The 25,155-nt window shown below is 33.2% G+C and overlaps 1 protein-coding gene across 1 annotated transcript in view; it reads left to right on the top strand.

Moving 5' to 3' along the window:
- Window positions 1-22,073, top strand: part of LOC120629387 — an 86,835-nt gene extending 64,762 nt beyond the window's left edge. Inside the window, exons 4-6 of the mRNA XM_039898319.1 lie at window positions 1,089-1,228; window positions 15,074-15,293; window positions 21,991-22,073. Coding sequence (XP_039754253.1) covers window positions 1,089-1,228; window positions 15,074-15,293; window positions 21,991-22,073 — 443 coding nt within the window. The remainder of the gene's footprint in view (window positions 1-1,088; window positions 1,229-15,073; window positions 15,294-21,990) is intronic.
- The last annotated feature ends 3,082 nt before the right edge of the window (window positions 22,074-25,155 follow it).

The raw sequence follows: 25,155 nt of genomic DNA, 5'->3' as shown, positions 1-25,155 counted from the left end.
TAATTAATGCTTAAAACTTTACTCAACTAATATAGTATTCACATTCTCACAAAGCGATTCATGTAATGAAACTTCTTACACGAGATTATCTTAATTGCTAAGTTTCCTCTAATTTAGGCAACATGCTCTACCTAAGTCTACAAACGGAGTTCTAATCGGAGATTATACCTGTAAACTACATGCATAATAATAATTTTAGTATTTCTTGTTGAGCTTATTTTTTAAATGCCACAGTTTTTTTATCCGCGCTGTTTTTCATGCTTGTTGTATTATAAAAAAAATGCTAGGCAAACGTAGACATTTTTTGTTACGAACACGAACATACAGCAATAATTGATCAACCGGCAGTGAACATTCTATTTTTTTAGTAGTTAGATAAAATCGTTATATTTTTATTAAAGTTAATTTACACACACAAATATTTAATTTAGAAATGCATATAAAGCGTAAATGAAAAACATTAAAGTGATAAATGTGTGTATATTGTTTTAAGTACCTATCTTATTCTCGTATAAGGCTGATAAAATTCCATATATCAGCAACAGAGGGATGTCCCAACATGGCTTAGTTGGCAAAGAACTCGGGCTACGATTGCCGGAGAAATGCGGATTCAAATCTCGCTGTTTCCAAAATATGTATACGCTTAAATTATATATTTAATATAGTAAGAGATAAAATCATCCGTATCCAGTGATGGTGCAACGAAAAGTATCAACGATCCAATAAAGGTTAACGGGTTTTATTGATAACACGTTGGGAATTATTACCAGAACCGACGACGAACGTAAGTATGAAAGGAAATGCGGAAGTAAAATTTAGTTTATTTTAGAAAGATTCCAGGATTTTATTTTTATATTCAATGTTATAAAATTCCAGTTTAATAGCATATTTATCTATAACAATATTACAAAAAAAGACTCATAGAAACGTGATTTATTTTTGTTTTACCCCAACAATGAAAAACAGAATGCTTTATAATAACATTTATGTAAAGGCTTTGCACTTTAACTACTTATTTAAAATATCACACATCATTATTTTTATGGGCGTGAACGTTAACCTCTTATTAAAATAAGATTTCCTTCCAGCAATGCCAGACAAGGACCCCATAATAATTGGAGCGCCTAAATTAGTGAAGCCCGGAGAGCAAATACTCCTGAACTGTTCTACAGACTACTCTCTACCAGCGTCGGAAATTAATTGGTACATCGACAATGAGCCAGCTAAGGTATGTTTTACCTTTAAACTAGTGTTAAATACCGGTATACGAATATTTCAAAGCAGCCTGCAAATGGAATGCTTCATATATTATGCCTAAAACACTACCTCTTGTTGTGTATTTTAAAATATGTTACAGAAACGGGAAACTGGCGTATTTACAAGTGTTCCTATCATTAGTACATTACTTTCCGGAATTCCGTGATATACAGTAAACGTTTGCCATAATTCGCGAAAACTATGCAAAACTTTCAACCAGATAAACAACATGAAGAAAACGCTCAGTCAACTTAGTAATTGTAAATCCAGCCATCTCCTCCGGATGCTCCTGGAGAAATATTATTCAGACATTATCTATGTTAACATTAATCTATGAAATATTTTATAACAGTAAAATAGAAACGTGAGCTAATGAAGTTATCGCTGTCATAAATTATTGTAACCTGGAGTATTTATGATAGCGATAACTTAGACAGCGGTATGTCTTTAGTCACATAAAGCATTGTCAAAAACATGAAATATTTTACCCCAATAAAAGTAGCTCGTGCATTCGAATTTTCAAGTGCTGAGTGCAGTTTAATGAGGTTGAAGGAACTGAAACTATTAATGTAACCAATACAATTTTTCACGCCGAAAGAAGAACAGTTATTATTGAACCCAGTCATGCCACGTTCTATGTAAATCGGCTTGGCCTAGTATTCTATTAGTGCTGTAGTATTATAAATGTTTCGTTTAAAACATTAAAAACGAAGCGTTCAGAGTACTCTATATATACCCAGTGGCCTGCATTCGCTATAATTTTTCACAGGTAATAAACTAGTTTTATAGAAATCTTCTAACATAGTAGTGTACGAACTTTGAAATAAAGACCGGTAATTTGGTCTTTTCTTCCATCACAACACGTCATGTCTATTATTTTCCTTTTCCTACCTTTTCGATACCGAAGGTGGTGGACTCGTAAAACGAAAAAGCTGTGTAATGTTCACTTCCTCAATATTACGAAATCACGACTTAGATCTTCAAATGCAACGCCTCTTACTCAATAACAAATCATAATGTTATGGCCAATGGCATTACGAGAAGCTTTGATATAAAGTAATTCATGTGTCATGCAAATGGTTCATAAACTACGCATATATAAGATGTGATGTGAAGTTAAATATATTAAGAATGTTAGATCTGAAAACAAATGCTTTATGCTTTACTGCCAAAAATTTGTGTTGTAGGTATGTACTAGAAAATATATATATCTAGGGAAGAAATTTAAATGAAGAAAGAGTAGAAAAAGAGATATGAAAATTGAAACTTTTAGTTTATAATTTCTTAATCTTTCGAGGTGCCTTTGCTATTTGCTGCGTATGTTTACGCTACTTTTCTACCTCTCACAATACTATGTCAGAATAGTTCTCATTTTATACAGCTAAAAAGATCGCCAAATAACTCATCACTAATACTATCACTACATTATATTCTCTAGTTTTATAGTTTCAGTTTAAGTGGGTAACCAAGCCGATGTATCTAGTAACGGAGACAGCCTATTTTTTCGTGGGAAATTCTCCATGGATACTACCGTGTTCCGCGAGGCATTTTAGTTATGTTAGACTCGTACCGACTAATCCCCACGGTGTTCAAACGCCCCACAGAGCCGTTTGGTGGTTGGGCCACGGAAAAGCATTTTTGCACGCATTCGCGACCCAGCTTGAGGTGCCCGCCGTGGCAGAATATATCAAAATGGCCCTACAAATCACCAAAGGAGCACCAGAAACATAAAGTGCGCCTTCCAACACAGAACTTATTTTCAACGGGTGACGGATTAGAATGCTTATTACTTAAATTGACCGATACGCTGCATTTTATCTCGGAAAGCTCTCGACAAGTCCAGAAGCTGGAACGGTTTTTTTAATTAATTATTTTTCATTTCTCCTTGGCTACAATTCTGATGTCCACGCAAACGAAGTCGCAGATAGAAACTAATATGCTAATAATAACATTAATAGTAATGTTATCGTCAACGTAAAAATGAATAATATCTACATTTTTTATTTTTCATTTGTAAATAAAATACGTAACCTTGTAGTGTTGATTGGAGTCTCACGTCGAATAGACATGACCTTCTTATGTCATTCCTCATTAGGAAATGCCGAGAGGGCAAAGTGTTACATATGTATAAATATCGTATGTACATACATTACACGTTGTATTCAAATAGGGATGTGAGGATTCCCGTGTACGAGTAATGTCGATGTCTATTTTCGTCTTTATACATGCTTTCTTTTATTTATGTCAAGTAGCGAACGTATTCTTGTGTTTTATATATTTTGATGTTTTAGATATCTTTGGTAACACATTGTTCTATAATTGAATAACAATGCCGCTGGGATCAGTTTTGATAGTGACACGTTTTTGATTATAGTAAATTCTAGTAGGGTACAATGTCTAGGTGTCTGGTTTACCGCGGCCATCTGTCAAGCTAACTTAGCAACTACAAGCAACTAACATCTAGGCAGGCATTCCTTATAATCTTCATAATGTAACATTGACGCCTCAGAAATTAGTTATTTCTTTTTAAATCTTAATATATACTAGCTGTTGCCCGCGACTTCGTCTGCGTTTGATATTGTTTTTAAAGTATTCAGTAACGCTAAGCCTTAAATGAGTATAGTAGTATATATATAACATGTGACTGTCAATTAATTATAGACAAATAATTTGCAATAAAATAAAATTGCGACTATAATTAAAGATCTAAGCTATCCTATCTCTTAAGTTGGACCAGACTGCTCACGGTGTGTCAATTTAATTTAAAATCGGTTAAGTAGTTTAGGAGTCCATCGCGGACAAACATCGTGACAGGAGATTTATATATATTAAGATAAATCTCCAGTCACGATGTTTGTCCGCGATGGACTCCTAAACTACTTAACCGTTTTTAAATTAAATTGGCACACCGTGAGCAGTCTGGTCCAACTTAAGAGATAGGATAGCTTAGATCTTTAATTATAGTCGCAATTTTATTTTATTGCCAATTATTTGTCTATAATTAATTGGCAGTCACATGTTATATATATATACTACTATACTCATTTAAAGCTTAGCGATACTGAATACTTTAAAAACAAAATCAAACGCAGACGAAGTCGCGGGCAACAGCTAGTATTATATATGTTTACTGATATATAGCAAAACTACTCACTACTACCACGTAATTACTTTTTTTGAATGATTTGTAAAATTTGTGCAAGAGAAGGCTTAAATACTTGACGTATTACTCAAATCCATTATCCACAACGACAGCGAATACCATTTCGACCCACAATGTCTTTGCAATAGGCGATGCACCCGGGGGGGTATCCCAACTCGATTTCGTTGTTTGCTCCTACTCTAATTGAATCAGGGATCCAACCTGATTGAATTAGGTACGTACCACCTTGCTATCAATTACTGTGATTGGTATGAGGGTGAGGGAGTGAATTTGTTTCTCATACTTTTTCGTTTTTAGAGTTAATGTTGAAACAAGGAACCCTTGCTTTAATAGTTTCGATATGTCAGTCCGTCCCTCTAGATGTCTATTCATATTTGCATATTAAGATGCAAATACAAACAGATGACCAATTAATTCACACAGCAAAGGTATTAAAAATTCTTCTCACAAAAAATGACTATTTTTTTGGTGACAAAAACAATAAATGTTTAATTAAAATATAAAGAACTGTTTAAGAGTTATTTATACCTACTTATATTTTTAAATAAAATAGTTTAAGTAACGTTACTTTCTTTGTCTTTTTTAAATCTGCCTAGTTTATTTATATATTGTATAAAGCAATACACTAAAAAGATTATAAAGCACACACATTAAAGCCATTTTAACTAAAAAAGTGACAATAGTTGTTTTCCTAAATTGAGTCTTCATGTTAATGATAACAATCGAAACAAATGGTTTAACGTGCTCTTCTAGGCACCGGGCTGGACCCAACCAATTTCCCAACTGCGGCCAACTCTTGGCCTAACCCGGGAATCAAACCCCATACCTCACGAACCCTAGTTGAACTTGCTTACCACTAGACCGACGAGGCAGTTACACATATTTTTTACATACATATGTGTAAATACATTTGATGCATGAACAGTTATCGAATGCAAATGGGCTGCTTACATAATATTTATATTTATGTCACTAAACTAAAATAATTATTGAACTTACTCGAATATAATACAAGCTGCGCCCCGCGGTGTTACCCGCGAAGAATAAGTCTTACACGTTACTTTGTTTATTGCAATTGCGTGTATTGTTAATCGCGGAGTAAACCATGAAGCGCAGCTAGTATAAATCTAGTTTCAATCGGGCAGAAACCAACGATTTTTCCAGGGGGGTCTCCTGGCGTACCTGATTAATCACGCGTTCTAGTGAAGGTGTGTAAATAATTAAACTCTTTATAAGTAAATTTGATAAAAGAGTGTGTCAGATATTTATAAAATGATGAGCATTTTAATGTGCTAGTAGTTGTTATTTAGTTCATGAATATATAAATATATTCATGAATGAATAAATCGCTATGTAGCGATAAGGCCACCAAATTGTACTCTCTTGATTTGTATTTATATCTTTGTAACTACTTTTTGTTTCTTTGGTGTACAATAAAAGTGTATTCTTTCATTCATTCATTCATATATATCGACAATATACACATCGCCATCTAGCCCCAAAGTAAGCAAAGCATTTTGTATGGTTACTAAGACGACAGATTAATACTTTTATGAATAATATACATAATACTTATATACAGATAAACACCCATACAATTAAAAACACACACACTTTCCAGTTGTGGGACTTTAATCCACAGCCTTGTACTCAGAAAGCCACTGCGCCAATCGGCTGTAATAAAAATTCCAAATAATTAAAATTATATTTGATCCTCTGTCTATGTGGACATGCCATTGTATCAGTGAGTATTTTGATATTAATAAAACTTGTGAGTGACTCAAACAGCGCAAAAGTACCTCTCAGTGTATAAGTCGTTCTCACCGATATAATTTATGTTCATTCCAAATTTCAGTCAAATCCGTTGAGTAGTTTTTGCGTGAAAAAGTAAAAATCACATGCATCGATTATATCAATTAATATAGTTTTGTATTTGCAAGTTGTGGCAGTCTTTAAGTGGGTCTACAATATTACATTTATATGTTTTTTCATTTTTTGTTTAGTTTTTAAGAGTTGTTGTTGTAACCTGTTTGTTGATTGTCCCTTAAATAAATAAATAAATAAATACATCGATGTATCCTCACAACTTTTCACGTTTATAATATTAGTAGTATAGTAGAATTGTTTGGGGCTTGGATCGAACGTTCAAACAACACTTTGCCGATGGGCGATGCACTCGAGGGATAGGCTAACTGGATTTTGCTGTTTGCCCCTTACTCTAATCGAATCAGGGACCCAGCCCAATTGAGTTAGGTACTTCCTATCGATTATTGCGATTAAAGCGGATGTGCTCAATGGACCACATTAATTTTAGATATTCAAAGTTAGATGGTAGTTTCCAATTAATGATTTATCCTTAATTTATTCTTCTGTCTATATTTCTATACTGATTTTATAAAAAGGTAAATTTGATAGATTGTGGGATTGGATCTACTGAACCGATTTTAAAAATTCTTTCAACAATATCAAGCCGCATTATTTGTGAGTGCTAAAGGCGATATAATAACCTAAAAACTGAAAAGAAATATTCGTGGTAGCGATGATATAAAGTTTGCTTAAATCTTTTTTAAAACATCTTTTGAAAATTATTAGTCAATACTGTAGCTAAGGGATAAATTTTGTGTTCTTCATAAAAAAAGTCTTATTATTCTTCTTCTTTGGGTTAATGGCGTTTTTTCATGCCTGCACGGCACAGTTTACTTCGGCAAAGTCGTGTAGGTAGCTTGAAGGAAATACAAAGGACAATGGTGGGTTTTTCTTGAGACTTTTTAGATTCTCTAATCAATAGCAGGGTTGAGTTTTAGTAATTGTTATTATCAAACAACACAATTCTTTTTCTTTTTTTTTAAGTTTTTTGGGTTATAGACAAAAAATATATATGTTTTTATGCATAATAATTATTATGTAAAATACTAGTGTGTTCAGTTTAATATTGTTACGTTTAATGTTACTTACATTAAACATAACAATATTACACTGAAAATACGTAAGAATTAAAATTTGTATTTGATATTGCATTCAATCCCTGATTTATTATTTACCTGAACATTAAAACTAAACATATTTTAAAAACTGTCTTAGTATTTTACTATACACAAAACATTAGAATTGCTACTGATTTAAAACTATACATATAGATGGACACTGTGTATATAACATCAAAATTCTCACAAACAACGGAAAATGTAGAGGCAATCAAATCTGTACTCAAAGGGCGTATCAAGCATGGTACCTATGCAATAGCGCTGCACTCAAAAGATTGGCTAACTGGATTAAGCTGTTTGCCTTTTACTCTAATGGAATCAGCAATCCAATCAGATCTGACTGAACTATCAATTATTGTGATTGGGCTCAATCGGCGATTGGATTGGCGGATTAAAGTGATTACCCATTGAACAGTTATTAAATAAATTTCTCAATTACACATGCAAATTTTCATTCTAAAATTTTACTTTTATTTTTTCGAGGTAGGTCTACAACAAATAATATTGAACACGGAATAATAAATATAATATAGATATAATTCATTTGAAAAACTTCCGATGTCTACACTGTATATTGTTCTACTAGTCAAAGCCCTTTTATTTGATACCCATATTTAGGGGATCGTAAAAAAAACGTAATACGCTTTTTTGTGACGGCGGCATATTTGATAGATTTTTATAAAACAGCTTAGAACAATACCAACTGACCTTGTTTAATACCTTTCAAACAGAAGAAACAAAATCTGTTTGGGAAATACGATGCCACAGACCTACGGACACACAAGCGCGTCAAACTTATAACACCCCATCGTTTTTGCGTCGGGAGTTTAAAAGATGTTTGTTACTGAACGGATTACATTTTTTACAGATATACCATGTTCAGGATTAACAGAAATAGATTTATACTAGGCATTTTAAGATGTTGTACTGACTGTTGGTTATCAAGAATAATTATTTTGTTATAAATTTTGGTATATACACTGAGACGCCGATGCGTTAATGTAGGTCCGGGCCACGTATCGAACCCAACGCTGCGCTCGCGACTCGTGGACCCATTTCAATGTACAGGAGTTAATTTCGAACAACGTTTTTCTACGGGAATAAGTTCGGGATTTAAGAACTAAAACATACAGGTGTGCGAAAACACGAAAGGTAAATTGTCATTATATTTTTTTATGTAAATTTAGTAACGTGAGACATAAGAAGAAAAAGATCTTCGAAAAGAAACTTCTCCGAATGGATTCGTAATTATGTCAAGTGGATACTCAGGGAGACACACTGATTTTACGATTAAAAGGGGTCTGTAACATCACCACGTTGACCGAAAGGTGAAGGTTACTCTACTACATCTAACATTCTCAAGAAGGGTTGATGTCAAACGGGCAATCGCTCAAAAAAAATATGAGTAAAACCAAAATAACGTTTTTTTCAAGTTAGAAAAAGATATGTACCAACCCCACATAACGTGGGACAAGGGCAAAGAGATGAAGACTAAACGACGACAAAGAAAGCCCAAAAATTTTTAGCTATAAATGTTTTATGGCTGTAGCTTTAAGAATAGGGAGATAAAACCGTAAAAAATATCTGTTATTAAAATGTTATAAAATTATGATAAGTGAGTATAAAACTTTTACAAGCTTTATTGTGAATTAGCTTTTGCCCGCGGCTTCGCTCGCGTTAAGTTCAATTTTTGATTTGGTAAATTTTAACTACAAAGGTTAAAAAAAAAGTCCTGCTGCTAATAGAAAAATATGAACGTAAATTACTTAAAAAATAAGAAGCTTTCAAATTTTCATCCCCTATTAGATGATGATGATAGATGCCTTTGGGTTGGAGTTTATAAAATTTGTGAAACACGTATTTCTTTATTTTTAATCGAAATCCGAAAATCAAAGTTTCATGGATAAAACTTGAAAAATAAAATGTTAATGAAGGATTTTATACAAATTCTAATCCCCATTTAACCCTCTTAGGGTTGGAATTTTCAAAAATCCTATCTTAGCGGATGCCTACGTTGAAATAACTATCTGTGTGCAAAATTTCAGCCCGATCCGTCAAGTGGATAGAGTTGTGCGTTGATAGATCAGTCAGTCAGTCACCTTTTCCTTTTATAGAATATAATTTGTATATAACTTATTAAAGGACACACCAAGACATAACTTGATAAGCTTACTGTTCATATGTGTATAAATTTGAATTTTAGGACACTAATGTTAGTGTCCTAAAATTCAAAAATAAAGATCCCAAAGAACAGCCGCAAAATAAAAAAATCTAAATTAATAATTTTGTATCCAATGCTATGGATCACAAACCAGTGATATGAAAAAAATCCATCTAGGATATTTTAGTGAAGTGACATTCCTTAATCTAGTTAAGTTGACAAAAATAATATTAACTATTGTGTAAAAATGTATCCCGAATCAGAAACAATGAAAAAATTCACACCGAACGGCCTCGAAATAATGAATCGTCTATATGTCATTAAGTGAAAAGGCTGGCGGGAGCAGAACAGAGTTCCCGCCACAGCCTTTGTGGTTCATTTTTTTTATAACCACTCGAAAAGTTTTGTTTCGTTTTTTCGAGAAATCGTAATTCGGTATGAAATTGTTTGTCATCATTTCACGAGATGTTTCAGTAGCAAGAAGAATTCGAATCGTGTTTAATGATACGTCTAGATTATTGTTAGGAAATTCGTAAAACTACTGACTTTTTAATATCTGTACAACGTACAAAACCTTGTAAATACAACAGCACTGATGCCCTGAAATGACCTTTGACTCAATAACATTATTTTATTCGCTTCAGTTAATATTTTTTTAAAAGCATTTAGACGTATAATATGTATATTAACATTTTATTTCACTTTAATTTTGACAGGAATGTTGTTATAAATTATAATGCATGACATACATTCTACGAAACTCTTTTTTTATTCTAAATATTTCTATTCTTTATCATATTTAGGATTTCTAAAATCCAATTCCTTAAGAAGGACGTTTGTTGGAGTAAGTTATGTTAACGATTGCGCTGGTGACGCGGTACCTACGTCGTCAAGTCCTTGGAATTATTGGGGTCGCACGAATTTAGCTATTTCCAATATAAATATATTTACATGGCAGGATTCTTTCTTCAGTCTAGGATTCTAGGGATTAAAATTTTGAACTAAATAACGTTGTAAAACGTTGACCTTTAAAAAAACAGTTGATCGCCAGCTACTTCCGGTAGAATCTGCATTTCGTGCCGACCGTTTGCTGCGACTCTATTAGTCGCAGCAAACGGACAAGCTTGACATTTGTTTTACCTCAAAGAAAATATATTAGTTTTTGTATTTCAGTCCATACCGGCTATTTTTATTTTAGGAAATTAAATCAAAGTCAAAGTATTTTTATGTACCTTTCTACTCGCTACTTAACATTGTCGTGAATATAGCCGCATTGGTTTACACTCATAATATTATTATTTATTGATATCTAATAATAGAGTTTACACATATAATAGACGTTCATAAATCTGCGACAGAATGTATGTATCTTAAATCATGCGAGTATTATTTCCTTTCAATTCTCAGTTCATAATAGTGCCGGCCATAGTATAATAGCATCCAATTTATTCGTACAAAGACTTTGTTATTAAAGACCGGTTGATATATCTCTTGACGCTTGTACCTATATGCTGCATAAAAATACAGGCATAATTATATTTGTATGGTCAATTCAATAGAAATGAATGTATATTTGGTGAAAAAATTGAACCTGGAATTCCCAACGGTAACTGGAAGTTGTAGTGTGAAACTTTAATAATATAGGTTAGACTCAGTCAGCGACGTTTCGAAAATCATGCAATTTTTTTTGGAGCAGTTTCTCACACTTAACGAATCCAAACTAACTCTTTGACTTCATAACATTAGTTTCAGATTTGGTTATTGCCCGATTATTTTGTCTATTGGAGATATTGTTTTTATGTATCGTTGATATATAACAACCTAAGATCTAGTGAATTCTAAAATAAATAATTAAAAATATACGCTGAATAATTTATTAAGAAGAGAAGCGACATTTCGTGAGATATATTAACCATTTTAAATGGCCGTTAGTGAAGATATAAAGTGGCTCCACCAAGTCTTAACAATGCTCGGTAATGGCAAACAAAACAAACGCCCAACCGTATAAAGGATCCCGGGTGTGAATCGTACCCGTAAATAATACGCCCAATTCTGATTTAAACGATCTATATGTAAGTACAGTAAGATATGACTATTAGAATCAAAAAACCTAACAAAAGGATTTTGAATAACAGGAAAATTAAATGGTTTTATGATGTACTCGAGATAAATAAAATGCCATTCAAATTTCTTGTGTTGACAGCTGATCTCACGGGCTACCTATCCGTGCGTATCACATTATCGGAGCCAATTAAATTGTATAAAATGCCTTTTAATTTACTGTCGTCGCTGTCCAACCCAAGCCATAAATATCTGCAGGTATCGATTTTTACCATAGTTTCAGAAATTACTTAAGTTGACTAGGTAAGCCTTATTAATCCTGATACTATCGCAAGTTAATAATAATCCTTTAATATCATAATAATAAAGTATTTTCATGCCCAAACGTTAACTCTAGCTGCTTGAGTTAAGAAGCCAGCCGGAGAAAAAAAAACTCACAATTTACTTTGTGCTTTTATTATTTTGACTTAAAAACGTGTTTTATAAACGTTGATTGAACGTATTTAAATATCCTCAAAGCTGTTTTTCTATAACAGATTTGCAATTATGGCTGTGGTCTTCATAAGCAGAATCACTTAATTTTCTTCGTACCCTTTTCGACAAGAATTATTTGGAACGCGACCATAAAATTTAAGTTGAACCTTTTTATTAGAAGGTTATTTCTGGTGAAAAATCAAGCATTAAAACCGTTTTATTACGTACGATAAACGAAGCATTAATTAGCTTTATGAGAATAATATTTAAAGAACTTTGAATCAATCCATCTACAACCAATCCAATCCATCTACACGAATTTCCAAAATCGTTATAAACGTACCCTACGTTAGGATTATGAAGCTTTGAAATAGTATTAAGATTTCAGAGATATAGGCAATCAAGAAATTCATGTCTTTGGTCATTTACGTGTAGACATCCATTCTCATTCAAAATGTAATCGGGTGATCATAATTTAGTTTTATTCTATTGCAGTTCGAACCCGAAATTATCATCACAGTACCCAATCAAAGCAAATTAAATTTTGGATTCCATTAAAGGACAAACGGTTAAATCTTTTGATAGCTAGACTATCTTGAGTGCATTATTAAGAGCATCGTAAGAGATTGATAATGTGGTTTTAATTGTTTTGTTCAAAAAGAAAAGTGTAGTTTTGCTTAAAAAACAACAAGTTGTAATAATTTTTTTGAAACAATGAAAATAGTTGATCGTTCATAAAAATTTAATATTTGTAACATAAAAGCTAACACCGATGTGACGTATGTTTACATGAAATCTTACACTAGGAAACTAAAAATGTTATCTACCACCCGTTATATGATACATTTCAATCAAATAACATAATAACGTATAATTAACGTCCTAGAGACGTTCATCATAAATCAAAAATGGGTGCAAATAATCGAGAGATATTTGGCATCGTAGCAACACCAAATAATATTCGAAAGGCTTACCCTTTCGAATATTATTTGGTGTTGCTAAACGCTGACCCACGTTTGTAAATGACAAAATGACCGGTTCTATCTATTCACTAAGATTTTATAAGTTTTCTTACCCCGAATGCTTCATTGCGTATTTATACGATAATAAAACTACAGTATAAAATTACAGTTATATTATATCGCATGTTGAACACTTGGGAGCTTTAAAATAATATATGCTCACTCTATAAAACCGAGTAATCAGTTCAACTTTAAAATGCTCGTAAATTCATGCATATTAAAACACTCTCAAACGCTTTTATTCAGCGCACACTAATGAATAATGTAATAATTACCTGGGTAGAATCATAGTGGAGTTTTTAATGCAATCGCATACATTAAGGATAGGTTCTAAGCATGCGGAGCGACGAAAATTATATCAACAGTGCAGAAACTGCAAATCGGTACAAAGAGCAAGTTCCTGCACACATTACTCTCATCTCAACCTTCCATTCTTCCATTTCAGTCGATATAAAATCGGGCTATACGTTTTTGTAGTCAATTTGTACCTACTATCACCGCCATGCTTATTTCTGAAAAGCAGCATTGCAGTGTATAAAAAAATGGTTACCAGAACGCTACTTTCTTTTAGATTAAATCTAATATTTGTCTCATCCCGCTCCGCTTGTTACAATAAACCTAGTCAGATTTCACCAGGATTTATAGAATGAAGTAGTTAAGCTAAATAATGAGACGATAGTCGCTTAATTAATTTTATACAAAGGTCATTAGTCACACTTAATGCGTCAAAATGCCTGTTCCTACTATACTTTTTCTAATATTAATAAACAATTTTTATTTTATTTTGTGTTAAATAATGAATTAAGTAACAATTATTTACAAAAAACCTTCCTAGTGATATGTTATAAAATTATTTCTTATCTTATCGATGTGGAAAATATCCTGTAAAATATTTTCGGTTAACTTTATTATGTGCCCTAGTCGGTCTAGTTGTTAGCTTGTCTTTTCTGTCATAAATATCAGTACCAACCTCGTGCCTACTAGAGCATGTTAAGCTCTATCACTTCGGTCAGGTTTATTAGCACTAATATGTAATAATGTCAACTAACCAGCATTGAAGAAGCGATGATGATGATGATGATGATGATGATGATAGCTCGTCTAACTGTCGTTGAAATATTCTGTCATTAATTCTTTGAAGTAACAAGTTTTACTGTATTTTTTTATTGCACTACAAGTTAGCCCTTGACTGCAACCTCACCTACTGGTAACTGATGAAGCAGCCTAACACGCCAACATGGTAGGCAGTTAGGGCAGTTATATCAAACCCTGATAGGTTTGTTCACGACATCGTACCAGAACGCATATTCATTTGGCGGCACCTCTTTTTCGGTAGGGTGGTAATTAGCCAAGGCCAAAGCCTCCCATGAAACCAGCACAGAGAATGTTTAGAAATTATTAATACCAAAATTGCTCCTGCCGGAGATGAACCCCGGGACTTCCTCTCATAAATCAACAGCCCTCACCACTGCGCCAGGGAAATAATCATAAAAAATATCACACTTACAAAATATCGCAGTAGGTAGGTTAAAAATGCGAAATATTTATTGAGTGAGTTCGTGATTGAGAATACCGTGAGACATCTCTCAGTAGATTTTTTTATCTATCAAGTTTTCTTTGTTCCTTTGTAGCAAAACAGGAGCTCGATAACAATGTTGCTTTACATTACTGTAGGTACAAAATTCTCAAAATAAGATACTCAAAGTGCTTTAGGTGAGTTTCATTATGGAAATATGATACTGTGAAGTGCTCTCTACAGTATAACGTTCCGTGGTTGCTGTTTAATATCTGGAAACCTTATTCTATAAAATATGTTTTATCCGTTCAATGACTCATTAACATTGTTTTCCTAAAGTTCTATGTTTGTTAAAATAATGAAATATATGTTTGATTTATTTTTTAATTCGAGTATATGTACGTAACAGGCAATTGATGATTATCCATTCCACAGACAGAGCCATGGCAGCAGAGGGAGCTGAGTGCACCGCAGCCAGGCGGCCTTCGAGCGTCATGGCATATCCTCCGAGTTGCCGTACCGGCATCAGCTAGCGGTGCCTTGCGCGTGCGATGCGAAGCAATGCTCCCCGTAGAACCCCCTGTAGTCAGAGACACTATGACTATCATCACTGTATACTCACGTACTCAGCTGTCGAAGTACGTTGCTAACAGAGGTATGTGGGTTTATACTTAGATCTTTATACTTCTCACTATACTAGATGAGTCTTTGTTTCTAATACCTCCAAGAATATGTATAATAAGTTTCATGAAGATTGGTTCAGTAGTTTTCGCGTGAAAGCGTAACACACAAACTTACATTCACATTTATAATATTATCACTATCACTATCACAACACATGATTTGTAAGTTTTATTAGCTTTGCACAGGTTGTATATATTCAGAGGTTATACACCACTAGAGTCTTCTGCAATTGTATATTTTTGCATTTCTGGTGTATGCTTTTTACCACATAATTTAAGTACCTTTAAAAAAGTGTGAAAAAGATTTGCTATTAGTTCATACAATTCCGGCTACGCCGCACCGTAGCCCTTTACTCTTAGCCCTAGCCATAGTCAATTCTACCGTTGAAACGAGGTCTCCTATTATTTAAATTAAAACGGATACATTTAACATTTCTACCCTCAAACTTGTAACGTAACTTTGCTATGCAGAATTTTTACGTATGCATGCAACTTACAAATTGTCAATTAAACCTTTTCGTATAATGTCAATGTTTTGTAAACTGTTGTCACTGTAAAATTGCTAACTGTTGAATTTAAGTACTAAGTAGTGCGATTGAACATGACCTATGTTCGTTAATAAATACAATTTGACATGTATCGTTAATCTTTATAGGAAAATTCATATTGTGTTAAACTGGTTTCCAATAAAGACAAAAAGTTACCAGTGGTTATTTAAAAGAAACAAACGAATCTCTTCACTCATCCTCTTGTTTGACGATCTTATGGCAAAGGAATAATCTATTTGAAAACTCAGAATACAAACTGCTTTGGTGCATAGTAAAATAGTAAGTTATTGTAAAAAGCTATCGAAATAATATCGACCAAGTGCTAGTCTAAATCTTGTTTGCTGTTAGGCGTAAAAAAATACAGGTAGGTATTTTTTCAGTGTAAAAATACAAAAAGCATACGTAAATAAGGTACGTAGATAATAATTTTTGAAATGCGGGGCATGTATGATTGAGGAATTTCCAGCATAAATATGTATTTGGATTTTCGTATTTAATTTAATATTTACGTGAATTTTGTGATGAGATGGCCACACATACAAAAAGGGACTGGGCTTAATTACAAAACAGAGGGATTAACTGAAGGGTTGTAATTTTAATACTGTCCTTGGTTTTTGTGACCCTGCAGATGAGGTTATTACTTCAACGGCATTTTCCGATTTTCCGATTCCGATTTTTAAATCACTTGGGTTCATTTAGTTGTTTTAATAAATAATCATATCTGCCTTAAAATATTAAGGTATTTGGTTTATTTAAGAAATTTTTAGTAGTTTAAGTAGGGACATTGAGCAATTTTACACTTGCTCAGTTATAGCTCCTCAACTATAAGTCCAGATTACTTGTTTCTCATAGTTAACACACATATATAGTTTTGATGTTGGAAAAGAGCAACTGCTGAGTTTCTTGCCGGCTTCTTCTCGGTAGAATCTGCCTTCCGAACCGGTGGTAGAATCACTACAAACAGACAGACTTGACGTTTCATAAGTGCTTATATTAGGCCTACTTGAAATAAATGAATTTTGAATTTGAATTTTTGAATTTGAATTTCTAATACACAACAGGCATTGTAGCGAAGAAACTTAAATTTGATCATCTATCACCACCCGCCCCCATACCAAGCTCTAATGATTTCGGAATTTGGCAGTTTCCACCCTAGTTACTATGATAGTCGTTAATCCTGGTTTATTATCACAAAAATGTAATAGCAATCCTGCCATAGCAAATTCATATTTGAGCAACATGGTGAGACTAATTTTTCTATGAGAGAGATTAGCTTCTGAACAGTTAATAGTATGTTGAAGTTTTAGTAAATCCTCAAACTTTTTATTTATATAACACAAAAGCAGTTTGAAATATAGGTCATTACATAGAATAATCTCGCCTTGTCATCAGAGGCACGTTTATAGGCCACATAATTTAGGTAATATTATTACCATACTAATCAGAAATTCAGATAACACCAAACACTCGGTATATAATATACAGAACTTATGTCCTATAAACTACGACAATACACACATCGCCACCTAGCCCTAAAGTAAGCGTAGCTTGTGTTATAGGTACTAAGTCCTTGTCCACAGAGGTCCTGCTGTCGCTCTTAAGTCATCTTCCCACCTTCGGAATGGTCTTCCCCTTCTTCTCTTGCCGTCTCTAGGATACCACTCTGTTATATCTTTAGCCCAATTTTCTTTTTTCCTTCTCATTAAATTACCAACCCACTGCCATTTAAGTTTTTTAATGATGTACGTTCATCATCTGTCTGCGCCTTTTCCCATCATCTGGGGTCGGGTCTCCTTGTCCGTTTCCTCCATTCAAGACGGTTTTGAGCAGTTTCCGCGTTAATATCATTTAGCTTCAGGTCATTTTGGACCGTCGTTAACCAGGTGGCGGGGGGTCTTCCGCGCCCACGCTTCGTCGTCGGTATGTCCAGGGCTACTCGTACCATGTGGTCTGCGGGTCGTCTGACAACGTGTCCGTACCAGCGCAATCGTTTTTCCTGTAATTTATGAACGATGGGAGAGATTCCATAACTACCTCTAATATACTCGTTCTTGATTTTGTCGTTATATTTGTTTTTCCTCTTATATGCGTAAGTTTTATTTTATCCTGTCTTTTTACTCCTATCATGCTTCTTTCGATATTATGTTGGCATGTTTCTAATTTTTTGAGGTTTTCTTTGGTTAAAGCCCATGTTTGGCAACCATAAGTTTATAAATAATATACATAAATAAATAGCAATATACATATAATCACCCAGAAAAACATTCATGCTCATCACAAAAACATTTTCCAGTAGTGGGAATCGAACCCACGGCTTTGGACTCAGAAAGCAGGGTCGCTGCAAACTGCGCCAATCGGCCATCAAAATAAGTTTTATAATATTATTAAATTTTATATATTTTTAAGATAGAACTCGCGTGCTTTATGTAAATAATATTATTACTGGAGTACAAAATAATGGGCTAAACGCGTAGCAGAAGCTATCTGTATTTAACTGCGAATATTTGAAGCCAATTATACAAAACAGTACGTGACAACTATTCAAATTAATAGTCATAATTTAGAACTTAATATTCTAGCAAAGATAGCTCGTATAACGTTGCTGCTATTTAACATTATCTTTCGTAATAAATTTCAATGATATGCGATGTATTTACGAATGTTCGTATTTATAAGTAAAATATATTAGTAGCGTCATTAAAATAGCGTTATGATAAACATACTATTTTTGCCAATGTTTGTAACTAATCAAAGCTTATGAATAAAAATATTACACGGTCCATTTTTAATACCAAGCTAAGTATCGCATTTGTAATGAGGTATATTCCAAGAGACTCAGGTAATACTTAAATGTTGCCCAAGGGAAATAAGAACGTAGTAGAAATAGCATCAAAGTAATGAACTTGAATTTTTGTAGTTTTTCAGCTTTGCCGGTCTAATAACTGGCCATAAAATATGTGTTTGTAATTAGGTCAGCTATATTTTACAACAAATATGAGTATTCGGTTAAGTTGTTTTCTCCTTTTGGTATTTTCAACGTTTCTAAATATTTTGTGCTGTTTGGTATTAAGTTAGGATCGTATTATAGAGGGTAGGGTAGGTATGCTTTAGGCAGTTACATTGGAAATATTTATTTATCGGAATTAAACGAATACGAATTATACCAATTATTTTATTACACGTAACTTAAAAATGGATTTGAAGAGCTATCAGAGTAGCTGTCTAAGGGTCTATCACAAAAATAGCTTTACCTTAAAACTTTAACCAATGCTTAACACCAATCTAGTAAAAGGAAATATTCAAAATAGAACATTTTAACAGCTTCCTCATTGTATAAAGAACATGTATAAACGGTTATTAAGGCGTATTTTTACGACGATACGTATAATAGGAATATTTTTATGTGAGTTCCTTTATGCCATTATGACAACTGATTACCTGAACAGAGTTTGATATTGCTAAAATCGTTACGTCATTGCAAATAAGCTATAATTTTTATATATGATGGGCCATTTTCAATTGTGGAGTATTCTGTGTACCGTTATTATGATTTTATTTATTTGAATTGCGTTCTTTTCTCTTTAAAACCCGGGGCTTAAAGTATATGCAGATATATAGTATATACACTATTTGCCATCATATCTGGTTTACGAAACGTGAGCAGTAACCAAATTATTTATTTTTATTTATTTATTTACAACTTATGTGCGTGTTACGTTCGGATAATTACCATAACTTTGTCAAACCGTACACTACACTTAGACGAATGTTAGTATAAAAGATGTAGTTTCATTAAACAGTCTTTACGTAAGATCGAATGTTGCATATAACGAAGTTTGCTTAATTAACTTACTTTACTCCTAGAGTTGTTTATTCGCCATATTTTTTTATCGTACTAATTGACGAATTAAACAGAGCAACTCTTCGCAGAGCAAGTAAGGAACACGTCCTTCAAAAGGCCGCCCTCTGTCCACCAACCTGGGGCGTAGTTATTAACCCTCATTTGCCGGTAATCACACCGGCAACCACACCCTTCATACTGGAACACGGCGGTAGAAATAAGACGGACGGACGAGCTATACTAACAAATAGTTAACAAAAAGCTCCACTACTGATATTTTTATTTCGGATACACAATTATGGTCAGGCTTCCGGCATTGTATCTACCATATGGGGCAGAAAAATATATGTTTCACTTAATGTTCTCTATGAGTTCCTATACATTTGTCCGTATCACAGGTCTGCGTATATTAATTCGAAAAGTACTTCCATACGCACAGTCAGTGCTTAACGTTTATTTCTTTTTAATATAATATAGACCAGCACTGGGCTTCATTCATCGACACACAGTCAGTATTTCTTTTATATCTTTTTTATATAAAATAGACAAGTACTTGGCTTCATTCACTGATGACAAGATGGCAAATGGCAACCTAAGGTGAAGTGAGCTTGCTAAGAAAATACTTGTGTGAGCGATAAAACTCATGTTTTGAAATCTCTCACACAAGGTGGAAAAAGTTGGATGTAGATGGGCATCCAACTTTTTCCATTGTGTGGCTTTTCATCTCCGATCTTCTGCAATATTTATGAGCAAACCATAAAAACTAAAAACGTTATGAAAACAAACACTGACGTTTTACGCTTCCAGTGACCCTTGAACAAAAATCTAGTACACACAACTATGTGGAGTCGAGGCTGTGTGGTATGAGCCTTATATTACAGTTTGTTTTAATAGAAGCTCGTTTTACCAGAATGTTGTTTTAGCAAACATAATTACATTTCGTTTTACGCAAATTTTATAATTGACACGGTCTGGTAACGCTTAACATGCCCAAGGGAAATTAGTGGCCAATAAAAACTCTGAATATAAAATAATATTAATGAAGTAAAATGAGTTCACTTTAATTATTATACTTACATTTTGCTTCTGTTATTGTAGTTCGCATTTTTTGGATTATCTATTATTATATATTTTGCATTAAGCATATATTTTTAGTACAACAGACCGGAATGAATGAAACGGAAGGAATTATTTTTTTTTCAAAACTCCATTTCGACCATATATCATGTTCATGGCTGAAAGCCAGCGTTCTTAGCAGAGTCGTTCTAATATAGTAAACGGTAATCTATTTTACCCTGGGCTATAATGTGTTTACTCAAAAGCCATCATATCATATCATCATATCGTAAGGGTAGGTATTGTATAGGGTTTTCTCGCTAAAAATTACAATGGATTTAAAGTGTTGAAACTCTAAACGTCAAAGTAAAATAAACTTGGTATTCGGTTTAAAGTCGTGCAGTCCGTACTGATTTTATTTCACGAACTTTCAATTGTGGCCGAACATAAACCTTAAAGCAATTCGAATTAGGTACATTTTATTCTAATCTTATAGTGTTTTGATACGCTAAAGAATGTTACTCACTTGCTGTGCAAGCTTGGTTTTGCGAGCATCCCTTGCGGGAGAGTCTGTGCACGCGTTGGCGATTTTTTGCTAAACAGAGTACAGAGGCCAAAATTTCATTGCTAGCAATACTTTAGGAATTATTTCTTTAGTAACTAGACTGTTCTGATGGTGAACAAAATAAGGTTTGCGGGCATTCGATACGCGAGCGAATGCACCAAGTCAGTTCCGTCCATAAATCCACTCTATGATTTTGACCGTGGAAATCTTTATTTAGAATATTTATTTAGACTAAGGGTTTATGAAAATTTATCATTATAAATATCCATATTATGGCCTTCACTTCAAAGATAACCTAGATGATGCGTTCTATAAACATGGTGAATGTACTTTTATTTATATAACTACTATTGGTATGTTGAGAATCTGGTATTATGAGTGTCGACTCAACACTGACTCAAATGAAATGTCATCTTTACATCATTTGACATAAAGTTTCTTTGAATTGTATTAGATGTTAACAACGCGTGCTCTACTCGTTATACACTACTGCCTCAAAAAAAAGGAAAAGTATACTTAATGACATATAACATAACGCTTAATTTTAAATGTTTTAATTTGAGTCGAGTTGGTATTAAGCGCACTAAGCCGATATGCTTTGCGAAGGCCTAAACTATATTTTTACTTCCATAATATTAAACTTGTAATTTTTGTTTCAGGTATACAAATGGATTATAAAAGTAGTATTATGTTCGTATTAATTTGGACTTTTAATGAAATATCGAAGGTCATGAGCTTATGAGGCTTGGTATGAAGTACTTTCACAGTGATACTAGAATAAGTGTAGATAAATGTGATCGGCCTCAAAACATACCAAAGTAGTAAAGGAGCAAGCGAACTATTTACTTTCTATCAGTACATCTTTTTAATTTGGATAAGTTCTAATGGACAGAGCATGTTTCGCTGAAGATCTGTTAGCTGCGGATCAATTTTATCATTTAAAGACCCCAAGTACTCTACGTATGAAAAGTAAACGTAAAATGAAAGAAACCAAACGTACAGTACATTATTTAATATTTCTGTACTTATAATAAAATTAATAAGCAAGCAATTGTTGGTTATGAATTCGAAATTTTAAAAATATTAGCGAGTCGTGGCTACTTGTGTCCCTTGGATCCCCCTGTACGTGAGTCCCTCGGATCTCATGGAACCCAGGTTAAAAAATCTGACTCTGAGACTATATTGTTGTCTGACTATATCGATTATTATTTACAACATCTTAAGTGCAAAGTAACATGTTCATTCGCTCTTTGACTATTGCTGTAACTATTTAAATATACGATATTAGATCGTATGTAACCTACAAATAAAGATGAATTTAATTCAGCAGTCTATAAATATCCATAGATATAATATGCAATACGGAGTTATTATTTTTTGTACATTCTCAAGTGTAATTTTTTTAGTATCGTAAAAGTGTATGATAATTAATTATTATTATTAATATATTGTATTATGTAATTTATAAAATTTGTTAGATAAATAAATAATAAAACTGAAACTTATTTAATACATATGTATATATTGTAGAATAAATGTTATTTGTTCATTATTATCAAATTTTAATATCTTTCTTCTACAGTTTTTAAGTAACACTTTTTCCGAGAAAAGGTTTCGTGTTAGAATAATGGATGGCAAAATCCAGAAATGATACCTACATAAGCTTAAAATTACAAAATAGTACAGCTTCACTATTAATTTTAATTCTTCTAGTTTATCAAAACAAATAGTGATATTTTCACTATAAACAAATAAGTTACTGAACTATATTTCAAATGTTCTTTAATACTTACAGTATACACACAGTTATCCACCTACCGGTTTGAAACTCAGCAGTTGCTCTTTTCCGAAATCCACAATTTTCAATTTAACATTATTTTCTCTATCTTATCAGATACGAAAGCAGAGCCGGATGTTTCCAAGCTACCTTGTTATTTAAAAAAATATATCAATTGTAAAGTAAGCTCGCTGCATTAAATGTTTTTTGCCACATCGCTTGAACTTATGAACACGTAGGTTAAAAATTATCTCAAAGATAAAATTGTAAAAGCTCTTTGTATTGCGGCAACTTTTAACTTAATATCTTAGGGCGTACTAACTTATTTATGCTAATATCAGCCGCACAAATGAAATACGTATCTCGTTGTTAAGTTACTGTTAAAAATATAATTGGAAAAAAAATACGAGTATAATACGAGTACGTCAACTCTTTTATAACAGCTTGTACGTATGCCAGCGGTAAATACTAGGAGCATTGTGAAAATTAAGCTTAACTTGCCATACTCCGCGAAAAGCAAGAGAATCTGACCGGTATAATTTATAATTTCTCCAATCCTTATACTCCACACCAAACAGATCTTCGGTGATGCACCCTCCAAGCACGTTTCGCTCCGAAATCGGAGCATCCTTAGGAGATGTTGAATTTACAATGAATAATTGTTAAGTGAACAATTAGCCAATTCTGTCGTGTTTAAAAGGCGACACATTTGGTGTCGAGTATAAGGACTGGAGAAATTATAAATTACACCATACAGATTCTCCTGCTTTTCGCGGAGCAAATTGAGCCTAATTTTCATAACATATCATGGAATTCTGCAAAGTAACGCCTTCTTAACTTCTATCCAATACCAGGAGCATAGTAAAAATCAATCATTAACCAAGTTAATAATTAAAGTCTCAGCAATCAACCATGCTGAGAAGTTTGTATCTCGTAAACTGAACGATTTAAGGTTCTATTTAATAAAATATAGTTAGCCGAATGATATATTCAGCCGTAGGTCACTGCCATATATTTCGTTACTGAATTCTGTCACAAGCTGTCGTCATAACAGTCTATCATGCGATATTGCAGGCCAGCGAAATGGGGTCACATTTTATAAACTAGAAAACGACTTTGAAAGTGTTTTACTCCGTTAAACTCCGTTTGAAACTTTCAACTTGACTTTTATCGAAACCTTTTTGATTATCGCCATCGTACAGCAGCGTGTTCTGAAGGTCGGTATGTCGGAATAGGTGGTGTCGGACGGTCCCAGGTTAAACTTGCTTAGGTTACACTGGCAATTGATAGTGTCTCAATTAGATCATCAGTTCTGTTCTGCATATTGGTAGGTATGGAATACAATAGAAACTGATAAGTTGCCATCACATAACTGAAACACCATAGTTGAGCAACTTGAGTAAACTCCCTTAGTTGGGAACAGTGCTGATGTCACAGACACTGAATCTTGGTCTAATCTTAGTGGAGAATACATTTTGCAACGGTAATTTTAACCGCTTATTTGATGTCAGCTTACTATAGAATCTCACAAAATTTGAAATACAACACAAAAATGAAATCCTATAGATATGATAGTGGGAGGTTATAGCTATTTACGCTTTGCCTTAAAGGCACAACCAACCAACTAATCAGAAAAAATATATCCTTCAATATTATCTAAATTTCATTTTGATTTATGAGTTGGTGTTTTAGCATCTTAGAATCGACTTCAATCTGTTATTAAATTACTGTTGTCTTCAAAATCAAAAGACATAGTGAGATATCTAAAAAATGAGATTCATTTATTTAATGAAATAGTAGTTGTTTTAATTGGCTATATATGCATATTAGCTTATGTTTCATCAGGTATGAAAATAGAAATGATGTGTATTATTTATTTAAAAATTGTTGTAATTTGCAAAGGCCATTTATATATTTTTTTATTATTAAATGCTGTACCATTTTAGTTAATTCGGACATCACAGAAATATTGAAAAAGTAAGTTTTGCTTGAGGCAGCGATATTGAATGAATTTTTCAGTGTTTTTTTAAACGTACACAAATCTGAC

The sequence above is a fragment of the Pararge aegeria genome, chromosome 14 (genome assembly GCF_905163445.1).
Source record: "Pararge aegeria chromosome 14, ilParAegt1.1, whole genome shotgun sequence".
In the NCBI taxonomy this organism is placed as follows: Eukaryota; Metazoa; Arthropoda; class Insecta; order Lepidoptera; family Nymphalidae; genus Pararge; species Pararge aegeria.
This window is presented reverse-complemented; position numbering and strand designations above follow the sequence as displayed.